This window comes from Lagopus leucura, unplaced genomic scaffold (assembly GCF_019238085.1).
Source record: "Lagopus leucura isolate 7727_CA_CO unplaced genomic scaffold, USGS_WTPT01 Super-Scaffold_100014, whole genome shotgun sequence".
In the NCBI taxonomy this organism is placed as follows: domain Eukaryota; kingdom Metazoa; phylum Chordata; class Aves; order Galliformes; family Phasianidae; genus Lagopus; species Lagopus leucura.
The window spans coordinates 13,894,494-13,918,010 of NW_024962268.1; the positions used below are offsets into that span (position 1 = coordinate 13,894,494).

Consider the following 23,517-nt stretch of genomic DNA (forward strand, 5'->3'; position numbering starts at 1 on the left):
TTATTTTATTTTATTTTATTTTATTTTATTTTATTTTATTTTATTTTCCCCATGTCTGGTTCTCCTTTTGCAGTGGTTTCGTACAAAGAAAACCTTATTCTCTTCATTATATCTGCACACACAGGAAAGAGTTTCAGATTTTTGCTATTCATAATGACCAAGCGCGCAAGGGATTTCCAAAGGCCATCTGGCCCAGCCACCCTGCTCAGGCAGCAAGGCAGAACCTCTGGTTGTCCATTCCAACCTCAACCATGCTGCAACTCCAGGAGGACCTGAAGACCTTTGCTGTTCATTTCAGAGGCAGCCATGCAGCGCTTCCTTAAGTTTTAAGGAGGATCACCCCTTTTAAAAAATCTCATACCTTACGTAGGGAGGGAACACGCACTTAGCAACAGGCGAAAGCATATGAATAGGAGTTTGTATCCCAAAATAAAGAAGATACATGAGTCTGCTATACCATTAAGTACACAGTTAATTCCATGAATTTGGTGTTACTGTTTGTGTGAATGAAGTTCTTTTGTAACTCAAAAAGAAATTGGATGCTGTTTCGATTTTACAGGATCAGCTAGCCACTTGTGGCTCTGAGGGCTTTCTCTTTGATGCAGAAATTTGTACTTTATTGTGTTTGGTAAAAAATACCAAAAAAAAAAAAAGGGAAATAGAAGAACATGCCTAATTGGGTACTGTTTGCTCTCAAAGGCAAAGAATCATAGAATCATCGTAGAATCATAGAATGGCCTGGGTTGAAAAGGACCACAGTAATCATCGAGTTTCAACCCCCTGCTATGTGCAGGGTCGCCAACCAGCAGACCAGGCTGCCCAGAGCCACATCCAGCCTGGCCTTGAATGTCTCCAGGGATGGGGCATCCACAGCCTCCTTGGGCAACCTGTTCCAGTGACTCACCACCCTCTGTGAAAGACTTCCTCCTAATATCTAACCTAAACCTCCCCTGTCTCAGTTTAAGACCATTGTCCCTTGTCCTATCACTATCAACCCATGTGAACAGTCATTCCCCCTTCTGTTTATATGCTCCCTTCAAGTACTGGAAGGCCACAGTGAGGAAAAGGCACCCTGGAGCCTTTTCTTCTCCAAGCTAAACAAGCCCAGTTCCCTCAACCTTTCCTCACAGGAGAGGTGCTCCATCCCTCTGATCATCTTAATGGCCCTCCTCTGGACTTGTTCCAAGACCTCCTCATCCTTCTTGTGCTGGGGGCCCCAGGCCTGGACACAGTACTGCAGGTGGGGCCTCAAAAGAGCTGAGTAGAGGGGAACAATCACCTCCTTCTCCCTGCTGGCCACCCCTTTTTTAATGGAGCCCAGAACACAGTTGGCCTTCCAAGCTGCAAGCACACACTGCTGGCTAATCCACCAGGACCCCTAAGTCCTTCTCCATAGGGCTTCTCTCTTGTCCCTGTTTGTATAAATACCTGAGATTGCCCCAGCCCAAAGATAAGCTGTATTTATTTATTTGTTTTTTTGGTTGTTGTTGCTGTCAGTGAGACCTGAGATGCAGCAGCAATGTCAACAGGAGTGTATAGATGGAGTCAGGTAAATTCTAAATGTTTCGTTGATTTACTGTTTAACTAAATCCAGGCTTTTACCAGTGCAAGCATTTACCAATTTATGAAGGAAAAATATACACATACGATCCCAGCTGTTTTACATTCTTTTCAAATTAAGGATCAGCTGCTAATGATGAGAATTTCAGTAGCTAATAATAAAATATGTAAGTGGCATCTCTCCTAGGGAAGCTTTACAAAAGATCACAGCATCATGGGATCATCTAAGATGGAAAAGATCTTCAAGATCATCAAATCCAGCTATCAACCTGACCTACTGACATATCTCTTGAACTCCTCTAGGAATGGCAACTTCACCACTTCCCTAGGCAGCCTGTTCGTCTGGAACGAAAATTCTACCAAGTATGCTAAAGCACATAACTGAAGTGTAACTAAACTACTCCACTGCTTGGCACTTCAAATTCAGGACAAAAATATGAGGTAAAGGGTGAAGTCTTAGTGAAAAGACAATGCTTTGCAGGAAGATTTCACTGGTATATTTCCAAAAGTATGAAATGCAAAATGAAGTGGAATGGAATGGAATGGAATGGAATGGAATGGAATGGAATGGAATGGAATGGAATAAAATAAAATAAAATAAAATAAAATAAAATAAAATAAAATAAAATAAAATAAAATAAAATAATGATAGGTGGCAACTCTTTAGTACAGACTTAGGCAAGTGGAGTAAAAAAACAAGTGATCTGAGAGCAGTTGCAGGAGGTAAAACAGCTACTGCCCTGGGACTGAAATTCAGCAGGTTGGCTTTGGAGTGTGACCACTTAGGCAGAGTGATTTGACAGGTGAGAAGATGAAATCTTACTGGGTAATAGTAAGCGTGTGGCAAATTGGTAGTGCCACTGTGGTTAGCTAAGCTGGAATAAAACTCTGATTAAGAAAGCTCTGGGAAGACCTGGTAGCAGACTCCTAATACCATAATGGGCCCACAGGAAAGCTGGAGAGGGGCTTTTTATCAGGGGGTATAATGATAGGACAAGTTGTAATGGTTTAAAACTAAAGGAAGGGAAAATTAGGTTAGATATTAGGAAGAAATTCTTTACTCAGAGAATGGTGAGGCACTAAAACAGGCTGCTCAGAGAAGCTGTCGATTTTTTATTCATGGAGGCATTCAAGTCCAGGCTGGATGAAGCCCTGGGCTTCATTACATTACATTTTTTTTTTTTTTCTAATGTAATCAATGGGTTTCAATCCTGTCCATGGCAGTAGTTGGAACTAGATAGTTTTTGAGTTCCCTTCCAACTCAAACCACTTTGTCATTCACTGATGCTATCAGGAGCAGCAGCATGAGCCTGATGCCATTAACCTGGCTCTGGAGTCTTCCATGTGCCTGCATCACCTAGTTTTGAGCCCCTCGCTACAGGAATGACATTGAGGCCCTGGAGAGTGTTCAGAGAAGGGCAACAAAGCGGGTGCCGGGTCTGGAGCATAAGTCTTATGAGGAGCTGGGATTGTTTAGTCTGGACAAGAGGAGGTTCAGGGGTGATGTTATCATGCTCTATAACTGCCTGAAGGGAGGTGGGGGTCACCCTCTTCTCCTGAATAACTAGCAATAAGGCTGGAGGGAATGGCCTCAAGTTGCACCACAGGACATTCAGGTTGGACGTTAGGAAATATTTCCTCTCCAAGAGAGTGGTCAGGCACTGCTACAGGCTGCACAGGGAGGTGGTGAAGTCATCGACCCTGGAGGTGTTCAAGTAATGTTTACATGTTGTACTGAGGGACCTGGTTTAGTGAGAAATACTGGTGATAGGTGGATGGTTGGACCAAATGATCTTTAAGGTCTTTCCCAATCTCGGTAATTCTATAATTCTGTGATTCTATCATCCCTCCAATTTCGGAGCCTAATCCCTATGTAAAGTGGGGAACAGCCTGTACCTTTGCTCCATTCTTGCTGTCTCCTGACCAATATTTTTGGGCTGTAAGAAACACCACTGTGTTTTCAGCAGTGGAATGAAAGCTGGTATTTCAGAGGGTTTTATGGCTTTCTAGTAAGTGTAAAGTAGGGATAAGGGATAAATGTTGACTCAAAGGGGTGTTTACTTTTTTTTTGTAACCCACAGGTGTTAGCTTTGCACCTAAGAAGTGGCTCAGAGTCTTTCAATAAATACCAACTTTCACTTGCTCAGCTTTCAAAGCAAATTTCACCTTAACTAAACCATATTTTTTCCCCAGGAAAACAGTGCTATCTGTTACACTTGCACTTGCCAAGCCTCAGTAGTTTTACAGTTGTTATTTAGAAACATGGTGTTTGCCAACACAGTAACCATCATATATGCAAGTCTCTTTATTTCAAAGAGGAAATAATTTTCAAATGGCAAATTAAGTTTGGCAAATTGTGGCAACTACAGTAACTGTGAATCATGACTGTAAATATTTTTTGCTGTGCCATTGCTCTATTTTCCATGAGAATCCCTCTTAAGCCAGCCCAGCAACAGTAGGCATCGTAGTCCCATGGTTGTAAGTTGAGGCAAAGCCTCCATAATGCACCAACACACATGTACCCCTGGCACCTGAACAGAGATGTCTGCATCATTTTATTGATTTCCATTTCTCTGACATTATCTGGTCTGGTGTCCTGCCTGGTGTTGGTGGTTGTTGGGTCAGGAGCTTGTCCTCACAACACAGAGACAGCCATAGGGATGCATGGGTTGCTGCTGGCTCTACTGCCAGGGAAATAAGAACATGTATTGCTCTTCCACCAGACATTGCTATCAGAGAGACAAACAAAATCTGTGCTCAGGATATTTAAAATATTGCTTTAATTTAACCAGAGTGATAAGGAAGCTACCCAATGTACATCTGTAGCAGCTTTCCTGGGGAAAAAGTATTGCACTGTTTTTTCTTCTGAAGGTGATGGCTGGAAGTGCAGGATTACAACACTTTGTGTGATGGAGGAGAATAATTAGCCACAATCTGGATGTAGAGCATAAGAGCATCATAAACTGTTTGGAGGGTTATTAACTTGCAGAGCAGTGCCTTCTGTTCACCCAAGTGTTGATGGAGTTTTGAAGAAAAATAGAAAAAAAAAAAAAAAAAATTTGCTACCAAAAGGTTGACTGTAAAAGTGAAGATTGGTCTTGAGAAGTTAGTTTTCACTTGGTGTTTGAACAGACCCAGTGCCAGCAGCACAAGGCAATGGTCATCCTCTCTTCTGAGTTTTTCCTACCTTGAATGAAAGCAGGCGCAAACAGATAGCTGCTCTTCTATAAACAGGACTTTGCAATGTTCAGCATGTGTTTCACTTAAAATATATATATATATAAACTTTCATGCATTTTATCCATTGTAAAATGCGTGCAAGTTGCTAATCACCACAGCATACCAAACGTAGGATTATGTAGTGTTAAAGTTCATCACAACAGAGTTAAAAAATTCATTGGAAATTTTTTGTATTGAGAGTCTAGAGGTATCTATTACGTATTACGTATTAACACGTCTAGAGGTATCTAAACATTTAAAACCCACTGCCAGTACTGGCACTGATTTACCAGTCTCACAATTGTTTCTTCTCATTAATATACTTTGATTTTTACAGTCAATAAAGAAATAACTCAATCTCTAGGCACTCCACGTAACTTTTGAGATAAGCACCTCAAACTTCTCAAGCTTTGCCAGACAAAGCATCAGCAGTGATATATATTCCCTCTAATAAACATTTTAGAGACCCCAGCTTGCAAGCCCACCATTTATCTTCCTGAGATATTTTGCCTTCAGAATTCAGGAAACAGACATGGTCTCCGGGCACCTTTCTTTGGGCAGAAAAGTAGTATCAAAGAACACACAACATTCGCAGCAATTCCTCCTTTTGGATATGAGGAAGTGCCAACTGCAAGAGCAGCCATGGAGGAAAGCAGCAGAGATGCCAAAGAAAACACGGACGCAGCATTGCATATATGTTTTGACCACCTGAATTACTCTGTGAATTACTCATTCAGGCTATGAATTTGCATTATATTAGTGAGGAGAGGTCCTCATTACTATGTTAGTGTGAGAAACACTGAGCTAAAGAATTTAATACAGTAGGAAAAAAATCAGTGTCTGGCAACGGGTGAGTTGCAAGGAAAGGAAAGGCAAGGGAGCAGCGAGGCACTTCTGGTCTGGGTAGGCTACCATGCGCCTGCCTAGTCTGGCACAGTGTTTTGTGGGTGCTGTGCTGCAGGTGGATTGAAAGGAGAATTTAAAAGAAACTACTGTTCTTTCTCCTTTCTCATTTCCTCTTATCTCCCAGAGACAGAGGCACTTTTCGCAAAGATTCATTGCCTTTTCAAACTTCTACATTTAAATGCTTTCTTTATGAATTATGTGTACATGAAGTGCCAGAACTTCCTTCTATATCTAGCAAGACTTCCTTTTTTACAAGTACTGGATGCACAGTAAAAGGATGTTCAGATTATTCCAATGTACTTTTGTGAAGATATTTTTTTCCAAAGGTATTGTTTCTTGGTCAGCAAACCATTTATCCACTGCTGGCAGACACTCAGCTGCTGAAATCCTTTGCTCTCACATTATTCTTAATTATTCCTCTTTATTGTCCTACTACCCATCTCTGTGCAGCAGAAAGGAGGTAGCACTTCAGCCCGGTCTCAGTTGAACTTTTCTAACTTCCTGAAAGTGCTCAGAGAGCTTCTCCTAACAAAGGAAACTTCCAGAAGATTTTATAGTGAAAAGCAGCAGAGGAACAAGTCAGAGTGATGACACATCATGTCCCAAATGGACTCCTGTGTGCATGTATGAAAGCATGTGTGCATGACACATATTGCTCAAAATTGCTTTGCTTTCTATGAAGATAGTTTCAAAGCACTGCATTTGCCCTTTGGGATGCCTCTGGTTGAGAAGATTGAGGTTATCTGTGTCCAAGCAAGTCAAGAAAAATTTCAATCTAGGATCCCAAGATTGTTTTCAGGAAAGAGGAGAAATGCAGTAGATCAATGCATATTCTTGGTTCTCATTTGCGATGGAAAAAGTAGTTCATGCTTTTCCTTTTACTTCCACAACCCCATGGCTGTTTAGCCAACAGTGTGACTTGCAAAGCTCTTGCTATATTCAAGGAAAGCCAAAGCTGATGGTTAATTCTGGCTCCCTCACATTCAGAGCCAAGTTTCCTATTGACTTCAAAGGGAAAAGGATTTTACTCACTGCATCTCCTCCAAGTGCCACTCAAGCTGCTTATCACCCCAAACACTCACAAACCTCCCACTGTCATTTCTCTTTCAGCAATGGAAAACTCTTCCAAAAATGAAATTCTAAAAATGAGACTGAGTTTTTCTAGCTTTTTCACTTCATATGGCTGGTGGAATAACACATCTACACTCCTTTTCAAATGGCATATGCTTAACATAACAGCAAAGAAACATCGAGCTATCTTCACCCTGTAGCTACTGATGAATATGCTACATCATTTCAACACAGAGATTTTCAACAAAATACTTACGCTGAGAATCAATATGCACTTTCTTCCATTCACAAAAATATATTGTATGATCTTGACATATTTATATATAGACTTGCATCAATCTGTTAATGTCTGAGAAGATCATGGAACAGGTCCTCCTGGGAGACACATGTAAATGTAAAGACTCATGCAAGATGAGGAGGTGGTCCAAGATAGCCAGCACGGCTTCATCAAGGGCAGACTGTGACTGACCAGTCTGATGGCCTTCTATAATCGAGTGACAGCATTGGTGGACAAAGGAAGGGCAACTGATATCATCTACCTGAATTTATGCAAGACTTTTTACATGGTCTAACACCACATCAGTACGTCTAAACTGGAGAAACATACAATTGAAGGGTGGACTATTCTGTGGATAAAGCATTCGCTGGATGGTCACAGAGCAAGAAGATTGTCAATAGCTTTGTGTCCAGGTGGATGCTGGTGTCCCCTAAGGGTCTGTCTTGGGACTAGTGCTCTTCAACATCTTTAGTAACAACCTGGACGGTGAGATTTCATAACTGTTCATAAGTGTCGACAGTGCAGGAGTCAAGTCAATCGGGATGGACTCTTTTAGAGGCATGCATCAGTAGTACAAGGGACAATGGGCACAAACTGAAACACAGAAAGTTCTGCAACTAACACAAGGCAGAACTTCTTTACTTCAGAGTGACAGGGTACTGCAACAATAGAGAGGTTGGGAGTCTACTTTTCTGCATACATTCCAAGCTGGACATCTACCTGTGCAACCTACTGCAGGAAGCCTGCTTCAGAATGATGGTTGAACTCAGTGATATCCAGAGATCCTAGAATTTCCAATCCGTACATGTGATCTGTGATCACATGCTCTTTCCTCAAGTTTGATGGTGACAGAAAGCAGAGTGGTGCAGTTGATGTGATGGAAGGAATGGATGCCATCCAGGGGTCCTGGGACAACTTGAACATGGACCAACGATAACCTAATGAGGTTCAACAAGGCCAAGTGAAAGATGCCACACTTGGGCTAGGGCAAACCTTGATGAGAACAGAGTGAGAGAAGAACTCATTGATAGCATCCTCTCCACTTGACCATGCCTGTGCTGTTGCTGGTGACTGCCCTCATATCTGCTGTGGACAATACTGAGTTCTTCACAGAGCTTTCCAGGCTGGGGCTCCACTTCTGAGCTGTTGATGCTTACGTTCCCAGCTCTGTTCCTGCCATCTGAAGCTATTTTGATTTCATCCTAGGGTCAGTGAGCTTCACAAAGCTGTAATTACCATGTGGAAATCACCAAGGATCTCTTACAGGGTGCAAATACAAACCAGTACCAGACAGGTTAAGTTTCTGATTTCTACAGCAGCAGAAATTGGAAATCTATCACTTTACACACATATATTTCAGAGTATTTCATTAAATTCTATGTGTAGATTATGGCAGTCAGTGTGGATTTGGAAGCTTGAATTCTTTCCCTTTTTGTTGTCTTGCCCAAGTGAGACGACTTCAAAACAAGAAAAAGGAGATAATGCAAGTTACACCTCTGCCCTGCTCTGTTCAACCCTTCTGAAGACATGTGTTGGGAAAAAAAAACAACAACATCCATTGAAATAATACAAAACATTGAGTGCTGCAAAGGGTTATTTTTCCCCATTCTCCAGAAGAATAATTGTGAGAAGAGCAACTGAGAGATCAGACATCAGAGTTGTACCCTGAGTTCAGGCTAGCAGGTCAAGGAAATGAGCTATGAAGCACTGGGGCTTTATTTCATTGAGCCTAAAATGAAGTTCCCTGGTGGATCCTTCACTGAGAACTGTGCTGCCAGCCATATCCCATGGAGTCCAAAGGGACTTTGAACACAGTGAGTTGCCAGAGTGGACTTGCTGTAACCTCTTCCTCCCGCCTGATGGTTTATTGCACTTTCAGGTTATCTGATAAGTCTCCAGTGACTTCTTTAACCTTGATCTTACCAAGAGTATAAGGCAAACCTAGCAGCTGAAACATGTGACTTTATGTTGGAAATTGTTTTAGTCCTAAAGGATTATATTAGTATAGTATATTTACTAGGAATTCCTCATATCTTTTATTCACTCAGCATCATACAGATCGTTACATTTGCAAACTTAATTGTCTTTATAATCCAGAGCTGCACTGCATTTAATGAAATTGTTTTTAACATTTTTTCACTCTGGTAGCAAGTCATGAAGCACAGCAATTAGGGCTCCATCCCGTGGGCAGAAAATTACTTTGGAAACGGATGCTTGAATTCCAAGCTTTAGATAGAAACACTTCTGGACTTTTGGAATGGTTCATTAGGTACAGAGCCATCAGGCCATTAAGGTGTTAGGTTTAACTTAATTTTCTACATAGGTCAAGGTGAGGAAGCAATTCAAAGCAGAGAGAAGCTAACTTGAGTCCATGGGTATCAGGAAACTGGTGGCAGAGTGATAGGAAATGTGACACCTGCCTCTCCACTTCATCATCTCAGAGAATGGAGGAGCTAGGCAGAAGTAACAGAATCACAAAATCGTAAGGACTGGAAAGGACCTCAGGAGATCAAAACTTCCTGCTAAACCAGGTTCCCTACAGTAGGTTTCACAAGAAAGAATCCAGGCATATTTTGAATATTTCTAGACAAGTAGAATTCACAGCCTGTCTTGCCAGCTTGTTCCAGTGCTCCATCACTGATAGTAAAGAATTTCTTCTGCATCTTCCTGTGTTCTAATTTGTTCCCACTCCTCCTCATCTTGTCACTGGGCACAGCTGAAAAGAGCTTGGTCCCATAGACTTGACTCCTGCCCTTCAGATATTTATAACTGTTGAGAAGATTCTCCCTCCTTTTTCTCTAGTCCAAGTTGAAGAGTCTCAGATCTCCCAGCCTTTCCTTATAAGAGAGATGTTTGAGGCTTCTAATAATCTTTGTGAATCTCTGCTGGACTCTCCCTATAAGTTTCCTGTCTTTCTTGAGCTGAGTAGCACCGAATTGGACACTGTCCTCTCAAAGTAGCTTCACTAGGGGAATAGAGGGGGAGCGATCCTCCCCTTGACCTGATGGCTACACTCTTTTTAATGCAACCCAGGATACCATTGGCCTTCTTGGCCACAAGGGCACACTGCTGACTCATGGCCAACCTGTTATTCTGTAGGACATCCAGGTCTTTCTCTGCAGAGCTCCTTTCCAGCAGTTTATCCCTTAACCTGTACTGATACATGTTGTCAATCCTCCCCAGGTGTAGGATTCTGCACATGCCTTTGTTGAACCTCATCAGATTATTCTCTGTCCATCTCTCCAGTCTGTCTAGGTCTTACTGAATGGCAGCATAGATCTCTGGTGTGTCAGCCACACCTCACAGCTTTGTATAACCAGAAAACTTGCTGAGGGTGCACTCTTTCCCTTCATCCAGGTGATTAAGCTATTAAACAAGACTAGACCCAGTACTGACACTTGGAGAACACAGTTAGTTACAGGCCTAGAGTCTGTGACCCTGATCACAATACTCTGAGCTCTGTCACTCAGCCAGTTCCCAATCCACCTCACTGTCCACTCATCTATCTCACACTTCCTGAGCTAATCCACAAGGATGTTATGAGAGCCAGATTCAAAAGCCCTGCTTGTGGCTCACCCGGTTATAACATCATAAAAGGCTACCAGGTTGGTTAAGCATGATTTGCCCTTGGCGAATCCATTTTGACTACTCCTGATAACCTTCTTTTCTTCTACTTACTTAGAGATGACATCTAGAAAAAGTTGTTTCATCACCTTTACAGGGGTGGAGATGAGGCTGACTATCCTGTAGTTTCCTACATCCTCCTTCATGCCCTTTTTGAAGACTGAAGTGACACTGGTTTTGCTCTAGTCTTCAGACATCTCTTTCGTTCTCCATTACCTATAAAGATAATAGAGAGTAGCTTAGCAAGCAGTTCTAGCTCCCTCAGCTTTCATGGGTGTATCCTATCAGGGCCCCTGGATTTGTGTGCTTCGAGTTTCTCTAGACAATCTTTAACCAGATTCTCAACCATGATAAAATCTTCCCTTCTCCAGACTCTCTCTCTCCCTTTCTCTTCTACAGGGTCTTATATTCAGTCTTTAATAAAAAGACTAGTTACTCCTCAGGCACACAGCCCCTTGCGCTGGAAGATAGGGATGGGGAACAGAATAGGCCCTGTATAATCCATGAAGAGATGTTTTGGACCTGCTCTGAAAGCTGGACACTCTCAAGTCCATGGGTCCAGATAGACTGTACCTTAGAGTGTTGAGGGATTTGGCAGATGTGGGTGCCAAGCCACTCTCCATCATCCTTCTGCAGTCCTAGCTAACTGGGAAGGTACTGGTGGTCTGCAGATGTGATGCCCATCTTCAAAAAGTGCTAGAAAAATGATCCTGGTAGCTACAGACCTATCAGTCTCACCTTGGTGCTTGGAAGGTTATGGAACAGATAATCTCGGGAGCCATCATGGACCAGTTAAAGGTCAACCAGGGGATCAGGCCCAGTCAGCATGAGTTCATGAATGGTAGATCCTATTTGACAGATCTGACTTCGTTCTATGACAAGTTGACCCGCTGAGTGGATTAAGGTAAGGTTGTCAGTGTGGTCTGGACTTCAGTAAAGCCTTTGACACTGTCCCCCACAGCATCCTCATGGAGAAGCTGGTTGCCCATATTTTGGATGGGTGTACCCTCTGCTGGGTGAAACACTGGCTGGATGGCCAGGCCCAAAGAGCTGTGGTCAATGGAGTTAAATCCAGCTGACAGCCAGTTACGTGTGGTATCCCCCAGGGCATGGTACTGGGGCCACTTCTATTTAACATCTTTATTAACGATATTGATTACAGGATTGAGTGCGCCTTCAGTAAGTCTGCAGATGACACAAAGCTGGGAGGGAATGTTGATGTTGATCTGCTGGAGGGTAGAAAGGCACTACAGAGGGACCTGGATAGACTGGATCGATGGGCCAAAGTAAACTGTATGAGTTTCAATAGGGCCAAGTATTGGGTCCTGCAATTTGGTCACAACAATCCCTGGCAACCCTACAGGCTTGGGGAGGAGTGGCTGGAAAGCTGCCTGATGGAAAAGGACCTTGGTGTACTGATGGACAGTCGGCTGAATATGAGCCAGCAGTGTGCCCACGTGGCCAAGAAGGCCAATGGCATCCTGGCTTGTATCAGGAGTGGTGTGGTGAGCAGGACTAGGGAAGTCATCCTGCTCCTGTACTCGGCATTGGTGAGGCCTCACCTCGAGTACTGTGTCCAGTTTGGGGCACCTCAGTACAGAAAGGACATGGAGGTGCTGGAGCAGGTCCAAAGAAGGGCAACAAGGCTTGTGAAGGGCTTGGAGAACATGCCCTACAAGGAGAGACTGAAGGAACTGGGGCTGTTCAGTCTGGGGAAGAAGAGGCTGAAGGGAGACCTTATTGCTCTCTTCAAATACCTGAATGGTGATTGCAGTGAGAGCAGGGCTGATCTCCTCTCACTTGTGACAGGTGACAGAACGAGGGGAAATGGCCTCAACTTTCACCAGGTGATGCTTAGGTTGGCTATCAGAAAACTCTTCTTTACAGAAAGGGTTGTTAAGCACTGTAATAGGCTCCCCAAGAGGGTGGTTGAGTCACCATCCCTGGATGGTTTAAAAACCATTTGGATGTGGTGTTCAGGGACATGATTTAGTTAGGGTAGTATGGTTAGGTCATGATTGGATTCGATCTTTAGGGTCTTTTCCAACCTGAGCAATTCTATAATTCTGTTATTCTATTCCTGAGGAGCAGTCTTAGAAGTAAAGACAGAAGAAAGGAAGGCATTCTGTAACTCTTTCTTCTCAGTGTCCTCCATTAGCAGTGCACCCCTCTCATTCAGAGATAACCTCCACATCTTGGTTTGTATCTTCAACACCAGTCCTGTTTGCTGTTTCTGCAGTGCTCAGTGACTGCCTTCCCATACAGACAAGTCATAGGCTGCTTGAATCCCCCTGGGCAAATTGAATTCATAACCTAGTTTCTGTTATTTGGTTCTTTTTTGTGAGAAGTTGTTGGCTGTGATGTTTCGTGCTTGTGGTCCTCTGAACCCTCTCAGTGTGCCAATGTGATCATTCCCAAATCAGTCCCTTCTGCTACTCCTAAGCTTCAGGGTCCATCAGGCCTGCATTACACAAAACTTCACTTGACTCTTTATTAAGCAGTTAGAGAAGTCATATTGTCATACAATTCATAGAATCATATAAAAGTTGTGTTTGAATGACTCACAAGAACTTAGAGTCCAATTCCTGGTCCCATATATGATTACCCAACATTCATATCAGATTTCTGAGAACTCCCCAGTCCTGAGAAATTATTATGCAAAATCCACCATCCTCTGCATACTTCACAATTTGTATCTAAAAGCTGCAATTCCATGTTCACCTTCTAATTACGTGACTATCTTCATAGCATTCTATTAGTTGTTCTACTGAATACCACTTTTCAATGTATTTTGATTATAGAATTCATACACTTGCCTAGTTTTGCATTCTGTAGAGTGTTTCCTCAGCCTTGAAGGCCAAGATTTGAAGCACAATCCTCTGCTACATCCCTTTCCAGGAATTATATAAGTCTTTCCTCTAATTAGCCTGGGCTCAACTGCATGTTTAACTTACTCTGTTGAAGTCTCCATCACACTGTTAGTTGGCTGCAATCAATTAGCCCCAGAAATAGTTTGTATGAGATGTATTTGCTCTGTGTTCAGCTGTTAGTTATGGTGCATTTAGCTGAGACAGGTTGTGCTGTATCTTCCAGATCTACATGTTACTTCATATCTACTAAAAGGCACACTTCCCGTAAGGCCATACTATTCCTCCCTTCACAATATCCAGAGATTCGCAGAACAAGCTGCATAGGATTACGAGTGACCTATGATCTGCACATAAGACCAAGATTCTTCATCATTCAGATGATGTCCAAAACTCTGCTATCTGCTGGTGGAACTCTTTTAGCAACAGATACTCCTGGAGTCTTCCCTCCTGGGGAATTGGTTGAGACAGTGGCATCTGACATATCTTTTTTTGCAGCCTTTGTTATACTGACATTGTTGAACCCTGCAATAAACTGAAGTATTATTGTTTCCATTCGGAACCAGATTTGGATATGAACACTGTAAGTTTCTCATCCTCATTTGACAGTTATTTTCAATCCACTTCCAGCTTCTTTGTTCTCTTGTTCTAGCCTTCCTCTCTCACTTCATTCTCTTGTGCTGGAAGATAAGGGAGGAAGTTTAAGGGAAAATTTTATGTTGTTGTATAATATACTCCTATTAAGCTGTTCCTTAACATCACACATCAGAGTCAGGCATACAGTGGAAATATGACTTCCCAGAATTAGTAGTTGTCTTTTTTTCTCTAGCATCCATGCCTACCTCTTCCTACCTCTTCCCCTGGAGAAGCTAGATGCATTGCTCATTAAGGCTGAAACAGTGCCTTGTGTCTTTGTCCTACCTCATCTACAAATGTCGAGATGAAGTGACCACATTGTTCATACCAATCATGCGGAGTGTGTAATTAGAAAGGAACATTACCTCTCATCCTCACAGCATGAATGGTCTACAGCCTGTTAAATGCGGCTAGCATACCAATTTCATTCTAAAATCTCATTAGTCCTGCTTACTATTACCAACACTGCTAGGCAGTGTTTCATTACCACGCAAACAGCAAGAGCCTGTTTGGGAAGCCTTGTCTAAGATGTTGAAATACATCTTTCATAAAAAACAATGCCAGTTGCCAGGAGTGGAAGTGACTACTGTTAACACTCTTTGGCTCCTGTTGGGAAGTCTCTGTGTCATCAATCATGGTTTCTATTTAAAAATAGAAAATACTTTTCTTCCCTAGTGGCTTTGGATGTAAGCACAGTAGAAACATCAGCCTTTAACCAAATCACATTGGTTCTCCATCCAGGGGATCCATATTCCACTGAATCCAGTGGAGTATTTTCATTATCTTCACTTCATTTTGGTCTATTTTTCACCAGCCAAAGAAATCAGAATTCTTTGTTTATTAATGCTTGGTATTAATTGCGTAAGAACCCACTGTATGTTTATTTGCTTTCCCTATTTTCTCATTTAGTTGTTTCCATTTCTTTTAAATAACATCTTCTTTTAAATAACAGCTACTACAGAAAATGAGTGACTTGACTAATGTTTGCACTTTAAAAAATAATCTTACATCAAACAAATGGGAAGTACATTACAGTGGATATGTGCTCTTCAGTCATAATCAAGATCAATTACAAGATGTCATTCACAATCCCTTGATAGTAAAGAAGCAGTTGTAGAATTTAAGAATCACTTTTTAGAGTACCCAATTTCCATATTTTAACAAATAAAAAGTTGCTTTATTATTAGGTCATCTATCTAGAAATAGTAGTTTCCTCTTTTCCCTGAGTTGCTAAATACCTTATCCTGTAGATCTCAGCTATGTCCTAAATGGCTGACACATACAAAATTATTGCATCTCCTGTCTTTAGTGATCTGCTGTAAAATCCTGCAGGTAATCTCATCCATTTATTTCCTGGTACCTTCACCAATTTTTCTCTGTATAGGTTTATCTTTTCTTACCACGGTAGTATTATAAACATCATTAATGAAGTTTTCTTCACATGGTTCTATCTTTTAATAGTCTTTACTTAGATGTTCCTATTTTTTTTTTCTTCATGTTAGATGTAACCCCAAAGGTACGATCCCAGCATCCAGAAAATTTGAATTCTTATGGAGCCATGTGTATTTTCAGTACTGACTTTAGTTAGAGTGTTCAAAAATGTCTGTTCCTTCAGAGGAGTAGATTTTCTGACAAAACTATCTGACTGCCTTGAAAACCTTTAATTCTTCCTTGCTGCTGCCGGAAAGCTTAAAAATTGGGGGGGGAGGGGGGGGGGGGGGGGAGAAAGAAACTAGAGGGAGGAGGCACCTGTCTGCTGCTTTCATCTCTGCATTTTTTTGGAACAAAGGTAGATATTTTCCTACAGATAAAATATTTTCTGACCACCTCAACACAATATTTGGTGGCTACATCAATGATGATTAGCTTTGGTTCTTGCTTCTGCTTTGCTTGTGATAAACCCACTGATAAATTAGCTCAGTTAGCTCTTACTTTTGTTAAAGCCCACTTTTAATTTGTGAGAATGTGCTGAAATTATACTGTTATCCAGCTTGTTTTGCCCTGTGAATATTTCAAGAACACATAGAGAGTTGTTCATGGCAGAATGTTCATGAGTTTTTACATATGAAAAGCAACATTTCTTGCATCCTTCCCTGCACAGAAGTTGCATATTATTTGTGTGATCTTATACCACTGTGTGGAAAATAGAATTTTTCAAGTTCTGCCATCACCACCCTCAGTAATGCCGTTACAGTCTTTACAGTAATGCTGTTACCAAACTTGATCATTTTTAACCAGATGAAAAAGCAGCCACCATTGATGCATTTTTAAACAAATAACCTAAGTAAGAAATATGGTGTGGGATAACATCAGAAGTACAATGCTTTGTTCTTTTAGACACTTTAAATGGCCTTTCTTAAGCACTAAATAACTCCACATGACAAACTTAGAAAAGAGAAGGGTATAAAATAGAACAACTGCTCTCTTTCAGAAGTCTTAGAAATAATCCTCAGGGAGGATTGATTTCTGCCTGCATGCTGGATGCGTGCATTATCACTCATCTTTCACCTTCTTCTTCTCAACTTCCAGAATTTGGTTAATAATAACAAAATACATTTCCATATATGCTAATTATTTTGTTCTGTTTTAAGAGTACACACAAGTCTGCATTTTGGACTTTTAAAAAAATTTGCATTAAGGCATGCACAATTCTCAGGTTCTCTGTGTTTCTAATTTGATTATAAAGAATACAAGTATAAATATGTTAATAGATCAACCTGCATCCAATCCAACTTCACACACTGAAAGAAAAAAGCAGATACGAAAGCTCTAGCTATCTGTAGAAACAAAAGCCAGTGAGTTTCTCACCAGTGCAAAGAGAGACTTTTACAGTTCTCCAGTGAACTAGGAACAATGGAATGCTATTAAATATTTCTACCATTATTATAAAAAAAAATACATTGAAAAATGACAGGGCTTTCATGTGTACGATTTCATTTTTCTCTGAGTTAAGCCAAAAGCTTTAGAGACTGGCAAAGATCAACAGTAGTTATTAGCAACATACTTAAGCTTTCAAAAACCACTATACACCTATTTTATGTCAGAAAAGACAGAACAAGTAGTGGCGTGGATAACAAATCAGCTGTAGTTTTCCAGGTAACAAGTGCAATCCATTACTAACTTTGCCACTTACAACAGATTTGATCCAATCATGGTAATAAAAATACTCATTACTCCTCACTGGAATGCTCTTTAGAAATCTGTAATTTTTGTATTGTAATTTCATACTGTCCTTTGAAGATAAAGTAAAGCAGTACCTTCCATTTCCAGGTCATTAGAGTATTTTATGTTTTCATATCCAAAATCTAGACATTTTTCCATGTTTACTAATACCAGTGATCTTGAAAGGGGCAAATTAGCTTACAAAAATACTGAAAAATTAAACACATTATGTGATCGCTTGTGTACTTCTCCTTCTCTTTCATGTGGCATCAATTCACATCCAACATCTCTCCCAAGGCCAACCATCTGTTTGCATTTATCCATATAAAACCCACCTTAAGAACTGTTTCTATTGCAATGAGTGAGTCAGCATTTTCTCTGTTTTTAAAAAAGAAATGTCAGAAATATTCATTTTTCAAGAAATCTTTATTTTGGGCTGAAGGAAGAGGTTGTATTGTGTGTGTGTTTTATTTGTTTGCTTTTGTTTCTTCTGCACACTTGGACCAAAAGAGAAATAATGGCTATTAATAACTGCTCCCTGCATTTTTATTCCTTAAAACAGCTGCTATCAAAGATGTTGAGGAATAACACAAATGCAGGACCACAGCTGGCTCTGCTAGGACTTCAAGGTGAGGTGATCGTCTACCCTGGTTCTTTTCAGGCATTATTTCTTACAAGTGCACACCTCCAGAATTCCACACACATATCAGCCACTTCAATAAAACATGACTGCTCATGCTGAGGTCAACAGATCAAGACTGTTGTAACAGCTCCAGATGGCTTACAGAGCCTTATTGGCTTCATTAATTCATTGATTCTAGGGCAGAAATATAAACGCTTTGCTAATGCAAACATTGAAGAAGCTGCCTCTCAAAATAAAGACGGGTTGGGAATGAGAATGGATGATACTAATTTATATCATCTGCAAAGGGCAAAGCCAAAAGAAAACAAATCTCCAAAGAGTATTGCAGGAAGGAATTATTTTTTTGGTGTGAACAACCCATTGCAGAGATTTCACATAGGAACAAAGAAACTTGGAGCAGCCATCAGCTGGGAGATCCTGCCAAGGTCAAGGTACCAGCACAGAGGATATCTGGTCTTATTCTGCAGTTCTATTACTGATAGAGTGGCTGGGCACTGAACAGGTTGCCCAGGGCACTGGTTACAAGCTGCCAGAGTAGTAGTAGTGTTTGGACAATGCTTTCCATCAGACAGTCTGACTTCTGGTGATTCTATGTGGAGCCTGGAGTCGGACTAGCTGATCCTTATGAGTCCCTTCCAACTTGTGATACTATGTGATTCTACAATTGCAGCCAGGGCCAGGGAGGCTATTTGGTGCCCAAGGACTGCATAGGGAACGAGGAGGCTGTTGATGTCCCCACCACCGTTCCAGAAGCTGGGCTGAGATCCCGAATTAGCGCTGAGGGGAGATGGGTGACACGGCCCAGCCGGCGGCACAGGCGAATTCTGTGCCAGGAAAGGAGCGGCGGCACGAACTCTGCCGCCCAGCGCCCGGCCTGAGACGGCTCCTCGTCCCCTGAGTTACCTGGGACGGGCTGAAGCTCCCGTCGCCAACCCCTGCCCTCCTCGGGGACAGCCCGGCCGCGCCGAGCGGCGACGCGGCGGCCACACGAGCAGCACACCGCATCGGAACCAGGGCCCGGCCGGGGAGGGGCAGCGGGCGGGGGCGAGGCGGCGAGGACGGGGCGGCGCCGGGCGGGCGGGGCCGGGCCGGGGCCGGGCGGGCTGGAACGAGCGGTTGCGGCGGCAGTAGGAGAGCGGTCGGGGTACGGCGGCATGGCTTCGTCGCAAGGCAAGAACGAGCCGCGGTTCGCCGACTGGATGGCAGCTCTGCCCGACAGCATCCGCAGCACCCCGCTCACCAACCTGGCCATCCCAGGTAGGGCCGCCCCTGCCTTCCCCCCGCTCCGCCGCCGCGAACAGGTGGGCCGCTGCCCGCCCTCTGCCCCTCGCGACCGCGGGGGGGGAAATGGCGGCGGGACTCGCGGCGCCGCTGCCGGTCCGCGTCCCCCCCGGGATGGAGCCGGAGCGGGAATTGCTGCCGCGGGAGCGGCGCCGTGCGGGGCGCTTCGGCGGTGCTTGGCGCCGGGCATCCCGGCGGGCGGTGCGGGGCCGCGTGCCGAGCGCTCCGTCCCGGCCGTCATACCGCCGGCACCCGGCCGAGGGTCGGCGGCGCGCCGGCGGCGACCTCCTCACTCCCGGACTTTCTGTGTTTTTTTATTTTTCATTTTTTTTTTCTTTCCAGCGAGGTGCGGGCTGTGAGTTGACCTAGGCGAGGCGGTGGGTGGCCCTGGTGGGTGGGCTGCGTGGCTCTGGTGCCTTGCCCGGTATGCTGGCCCCGGTGCCCGCCGGGCTCCTCAGGCGCTGAGGCTGCGCTCGTGTCTCTCGAGCTCCCCTGGGGGAAGCGTCCACTTCTCGCAAGTTTTGCCCAGCAGCTCCTTGTGCTGCAACGATTTGTAACGCCAGCCGAAGACCTGTTTAAGTCAATCGCGGCAGTTTCACTAGAACTTGTCTTCTGCAGCAGAAAGCTTTGCTTTCATAGTCTCTTGCAGCTCATGCAAGCTGTGGCTCATCTTTTATTGCTACACTGTGTTTTTTGCTGTAGGTTGGGTATACTGGGTGTAAAACTGCATTCCCTCCTCAGTGTAGGGACCCAGCATCTGTAATTACGATGTCAAATCCTGTTGGAGCTATTAAAAGCTTTTGGTGTTAATAACTCTTTGTTAGTCCTCAAGCTACAGAATGTTCCTGTAGAAAACTGTCTGTGATGAGAAATGAGTTGGTTTGCAATTCACTGAGTCTTTACAAGTTAAATGTATTGTTTTAGAGTCTTTTTCTTGGTTTTGACTAACCTTGTGTGAAATTGCTTGTGAAGTGGATCAGTGTTCACTGGTTTCTTTTGCTGAGACTTTTGGGGGCATCTCTTACTGAGCACTCAGTTACTGTCTCTCAGTCCTTTAGTAAAACACAGGACAGGCTTTCACAGTGCACTTTTATTAGAGCTTTGGTGCAGCTTGGGCAGCAATAACACAGTCTTTCAGATGTTTTATTAACATTTCTGAATGTTTTTTTTTTTTTTTTTTAATGATCTCTCACAGACCCTCTTATTGCAAAGTGCAAAGAGTGCCCTTAAATTAGCAGAAGGGCTTTTTTCACATAATGGTGAAGGACGTAGTTCTTTCCGTGAAATTATCTTCAAAACTTCTTTAACTTCAGTGACATAAAGTGAAGACCTTAGGAATCTGCCTTTCTGGTGACATAAATTGATGTAAAATCTACTAGTTTTTCTGTTTTGCTTCTAAAATGCCAGTTTAGGCAAATAGAGCTGTATGGAGAAGGGGGAAATAGAGCTCATATATATTGGTCTGTCATGGAGCACAGGCACACAGCCTCCGTGGGTACTGTTGCAGGTAAAGTAATTGTACCTTCTTGCAGTAGATTGTTACCGTGTTCAAAATGCAACATGAAAATATACAAAATATACAATGTTAGGGCAAAAGGGATGGGATTGATATAATCTTTCAAGATGAAGTAATGTTTTAGACATAGACAAAGTTTGTTTGCAAGTTTATTTCCATATGACCAAAACTGAAAATTAACGTTGTGTGTGTGTAACTTAAGCACCGCTTCCTGAGTTGCTGATGCAAGGAATGTGCAGAATCAGAAATCTATTAAATCAAACCTTTTAGTTTTGACATAGGACTTTTTAACTGTTTTGCAAACTAATGTTTCCAAATTCTCAATTATTGTAGTAATGTAATCATAAAACAATTTATGTATATAGTAAATAGAATTTTCTTTACTTTTTTTTTTTTCTATAACAAAGGAAATTAACAGTAAATTATTTTCTTTTGAGCAGGATATAAGCTTTCCTTGCAGTAGTAGGAATACTGTCTTTGAACTTAACTCAGTATAGAATTCAGCTTAGAGTACTAAGGAAGAGTACAATGCTCATATGCAAGAAACCAACTGTTAGCTTGAAAATGTCAGAATGAATTTTCCAAATGGGTGTATCATCATTGATCCAACACAGAGGATATTTCATTACATTATGGAAAATGTTGTTGTTCTATTAGAAGCCACAGGTACGTTTCTCATTGTTTCAGAAGGAGTGCCTGGAAATGAGATGATGCACTGTGTCTGTTGCAGAAGAAAGACACAAAATACGTAGCGTCGTGTTATGATAGTATGTAAGCAGTAATACTGCAGCGTTCGTAATGTTTAGAAACATGATAGACCATACATAATCTATTTTTATTTATTGGTTACTTGTTAAGCTTCAATTCTTGCTTCCATAGCCAGTGCTGGGTTTTGTCAATATCCCAGCATAGTCATTCACTTGTTTTGTTCTCAGCAGTTCAGGCCAAGTATTTTTCTGAAGATGGGGAATCCAGTAGAGGAGGCACAGATCTCTATTACAACGCGTGCCAGCTTTGTCAGTCAAACTTTTCCATTTGGATTTCTTCCAAGTATGAGAATGTCTCCTTATACCATGGTATTTTCTTCCTTGTCCCTGCTGGCTGTATCTGTGTTGCTGCGTATTGCAGATGGCAGATTTTCCTCAAGCGGAGAATGCCAGTAACATCTAATAGTATACATTGTGTGGAAACAACAAAATCTTCTAGCAACCAGAAAATAATATCATGTCTAATCTTCTATTGCTATGACGATTAGAACAATGAAGGAGTTATATTCACTTCAGGGTTTTTCTCCTACTGCTTTAAACTCCTGACATTAAAAGGTCTGCCTGGCTAGAAACATAACAGTCTGATTTAAAAAAAAAAAAAAAAAAAAAAAAAAAAGGTGGGGGATTGTGGGTTTCTGGCTGATTGTTTGAGAGAGTGTCTCACAGTACTTGTTAAGGTGTAGTTTTGATGGATGGCTGCGCCTATTTACTGGGGTAAGAAACGGCTTTCTGTCGATAATGTAGGCTTATAGAACTGAAGTTTTTGGGCCCCCAAATCATGGATAGAACGTGAAGCGTAGAGTCTGTTCTGTTGCACTGATGCTCTCTTCTTATTCTGGATTGACGACATAAGCTGTGTGCAGTGCAGTAAAATAGGCATCGGTAGGCAGCATTTCCTTATGAACTGACCCACTTAGATCAATTAACTTTTTCTTATTGACAGTCTGTAGATAAGCATGTAGTTTTGAGTCTGAGTTTTATATAAATTATGTATATGTTACCTTTCCCCCTAGTCCTGATTTTCCAAGCATCTGAGAAAGCCTTTACAAATAATTTACAGTGGAAGAAAGTGCTTTCCTCTTGAAGCAACAAATCTTTCTACCAAAATTATAGCTTGCCTGCAGTTAGTTATATGAGTAATTCTGATGTGCTAGGGACATGTATAAAATCCTCTGAATGAATTTGAGACCCCAAATACCCTGTGAGTGCTTTGTTTTGAGTGCTGAGACTTTGTTGTTTCATGTGAGGGTTTTGTGCTTTCTTTGAGTAGATGAAACCTTTGGCCTCAGCATGTGCTTTTGTCGCCTGAGGATTCACTGTAAGCAATACAATTCTCAGTGAAAATTATTTTCACTTATTACCAGCTTGGTGGCTGTGTTTGCTTAATGTAGTTCCTTATAATGAATCTGCAGGATCTGAATAACATCTTTTGTTTCTCAGATAGGATTTTTTTTTCCTCTTTTGACCTATAAAGTTCTTTGTCCATTGGCCAGAAAGCAATTACTGGATGCAGGAGAGCTAAAGTTGACTCATTTTAAATGAGAAGGAGATTTTGGCAGGTGGAATTCTTTACTTCTTATTGTGCTATCCATATATGGAAAGAGGCTCAGAGATCTGAAATTCGTATTCCCAACTTTTCCATCATCATCAGACTTTTTTTTTTTTTTTTTTTTTTAAAAAAAAAAAAAAAAAAGCAGCAGGACCTCGCAGAAAACTACCTTACAGAAAGAGGTGATGTCTGCTGTTGTCAAAGATTTTCAGTAAATGTATATGATGTATATAAGGTACAAGAAATGGTACAAGAGACTTGGGAAAAAAACATTTACAACGTTGTAGTTGCAATATTTTGGCTATTTTCTGGATGACAGCATTGAAGAAGTAGCATAATGACTTCTTTTCTAGTAATACTTTAAATTTCTATCCTCTGTTGTAATACCTTGCAGATGTTTGAGTGGTTACTGCTTGGACAGATAGTTCTCACTCTCAGA

General features: G+C 42.0%; 2 protein-coding genes across 2 annotated transcripts in view; both read left to right on the forward strand.

Moving 5' to 3' along the window:
* Positions 1–7,970, forward strand: part of OXCT1 (3-oxoacid CoA-transferase 1) — a 151,756-nt gene extending 143,786 nt beyond the window's left edge. Inside the window, exon 17 of the mRNA XM_042875525.1 lies at positions 7,872–7,970. Coding sequence (XP_042731459.1) covers positions 7,872–7,970 — 99 coding nt within the window. The remainder of the gene's footprint in view (positions 1–7,871) is intronic.
* An 11,149-nt stretch (positions 7,971–19,119) lies between these two features.
* PLCXD3 (phosphatidylinositol specific phospholipase C X domain containing 3) overlaps positions 19,120–23,517 on the forward strand; it is a 100,039-nt gene continuing 95,641 nt past the window's right edge. Inside the window, exon 1 of the mRNA XM_042875533.1 lies at positions 19,120–19,222. Coding sequence (XP_042731467.1) covers positions 19,120–19,222 — 103 coding nt within the window. The remainder of the gene's footprint in view (positions 19,223–23,517) is intronic.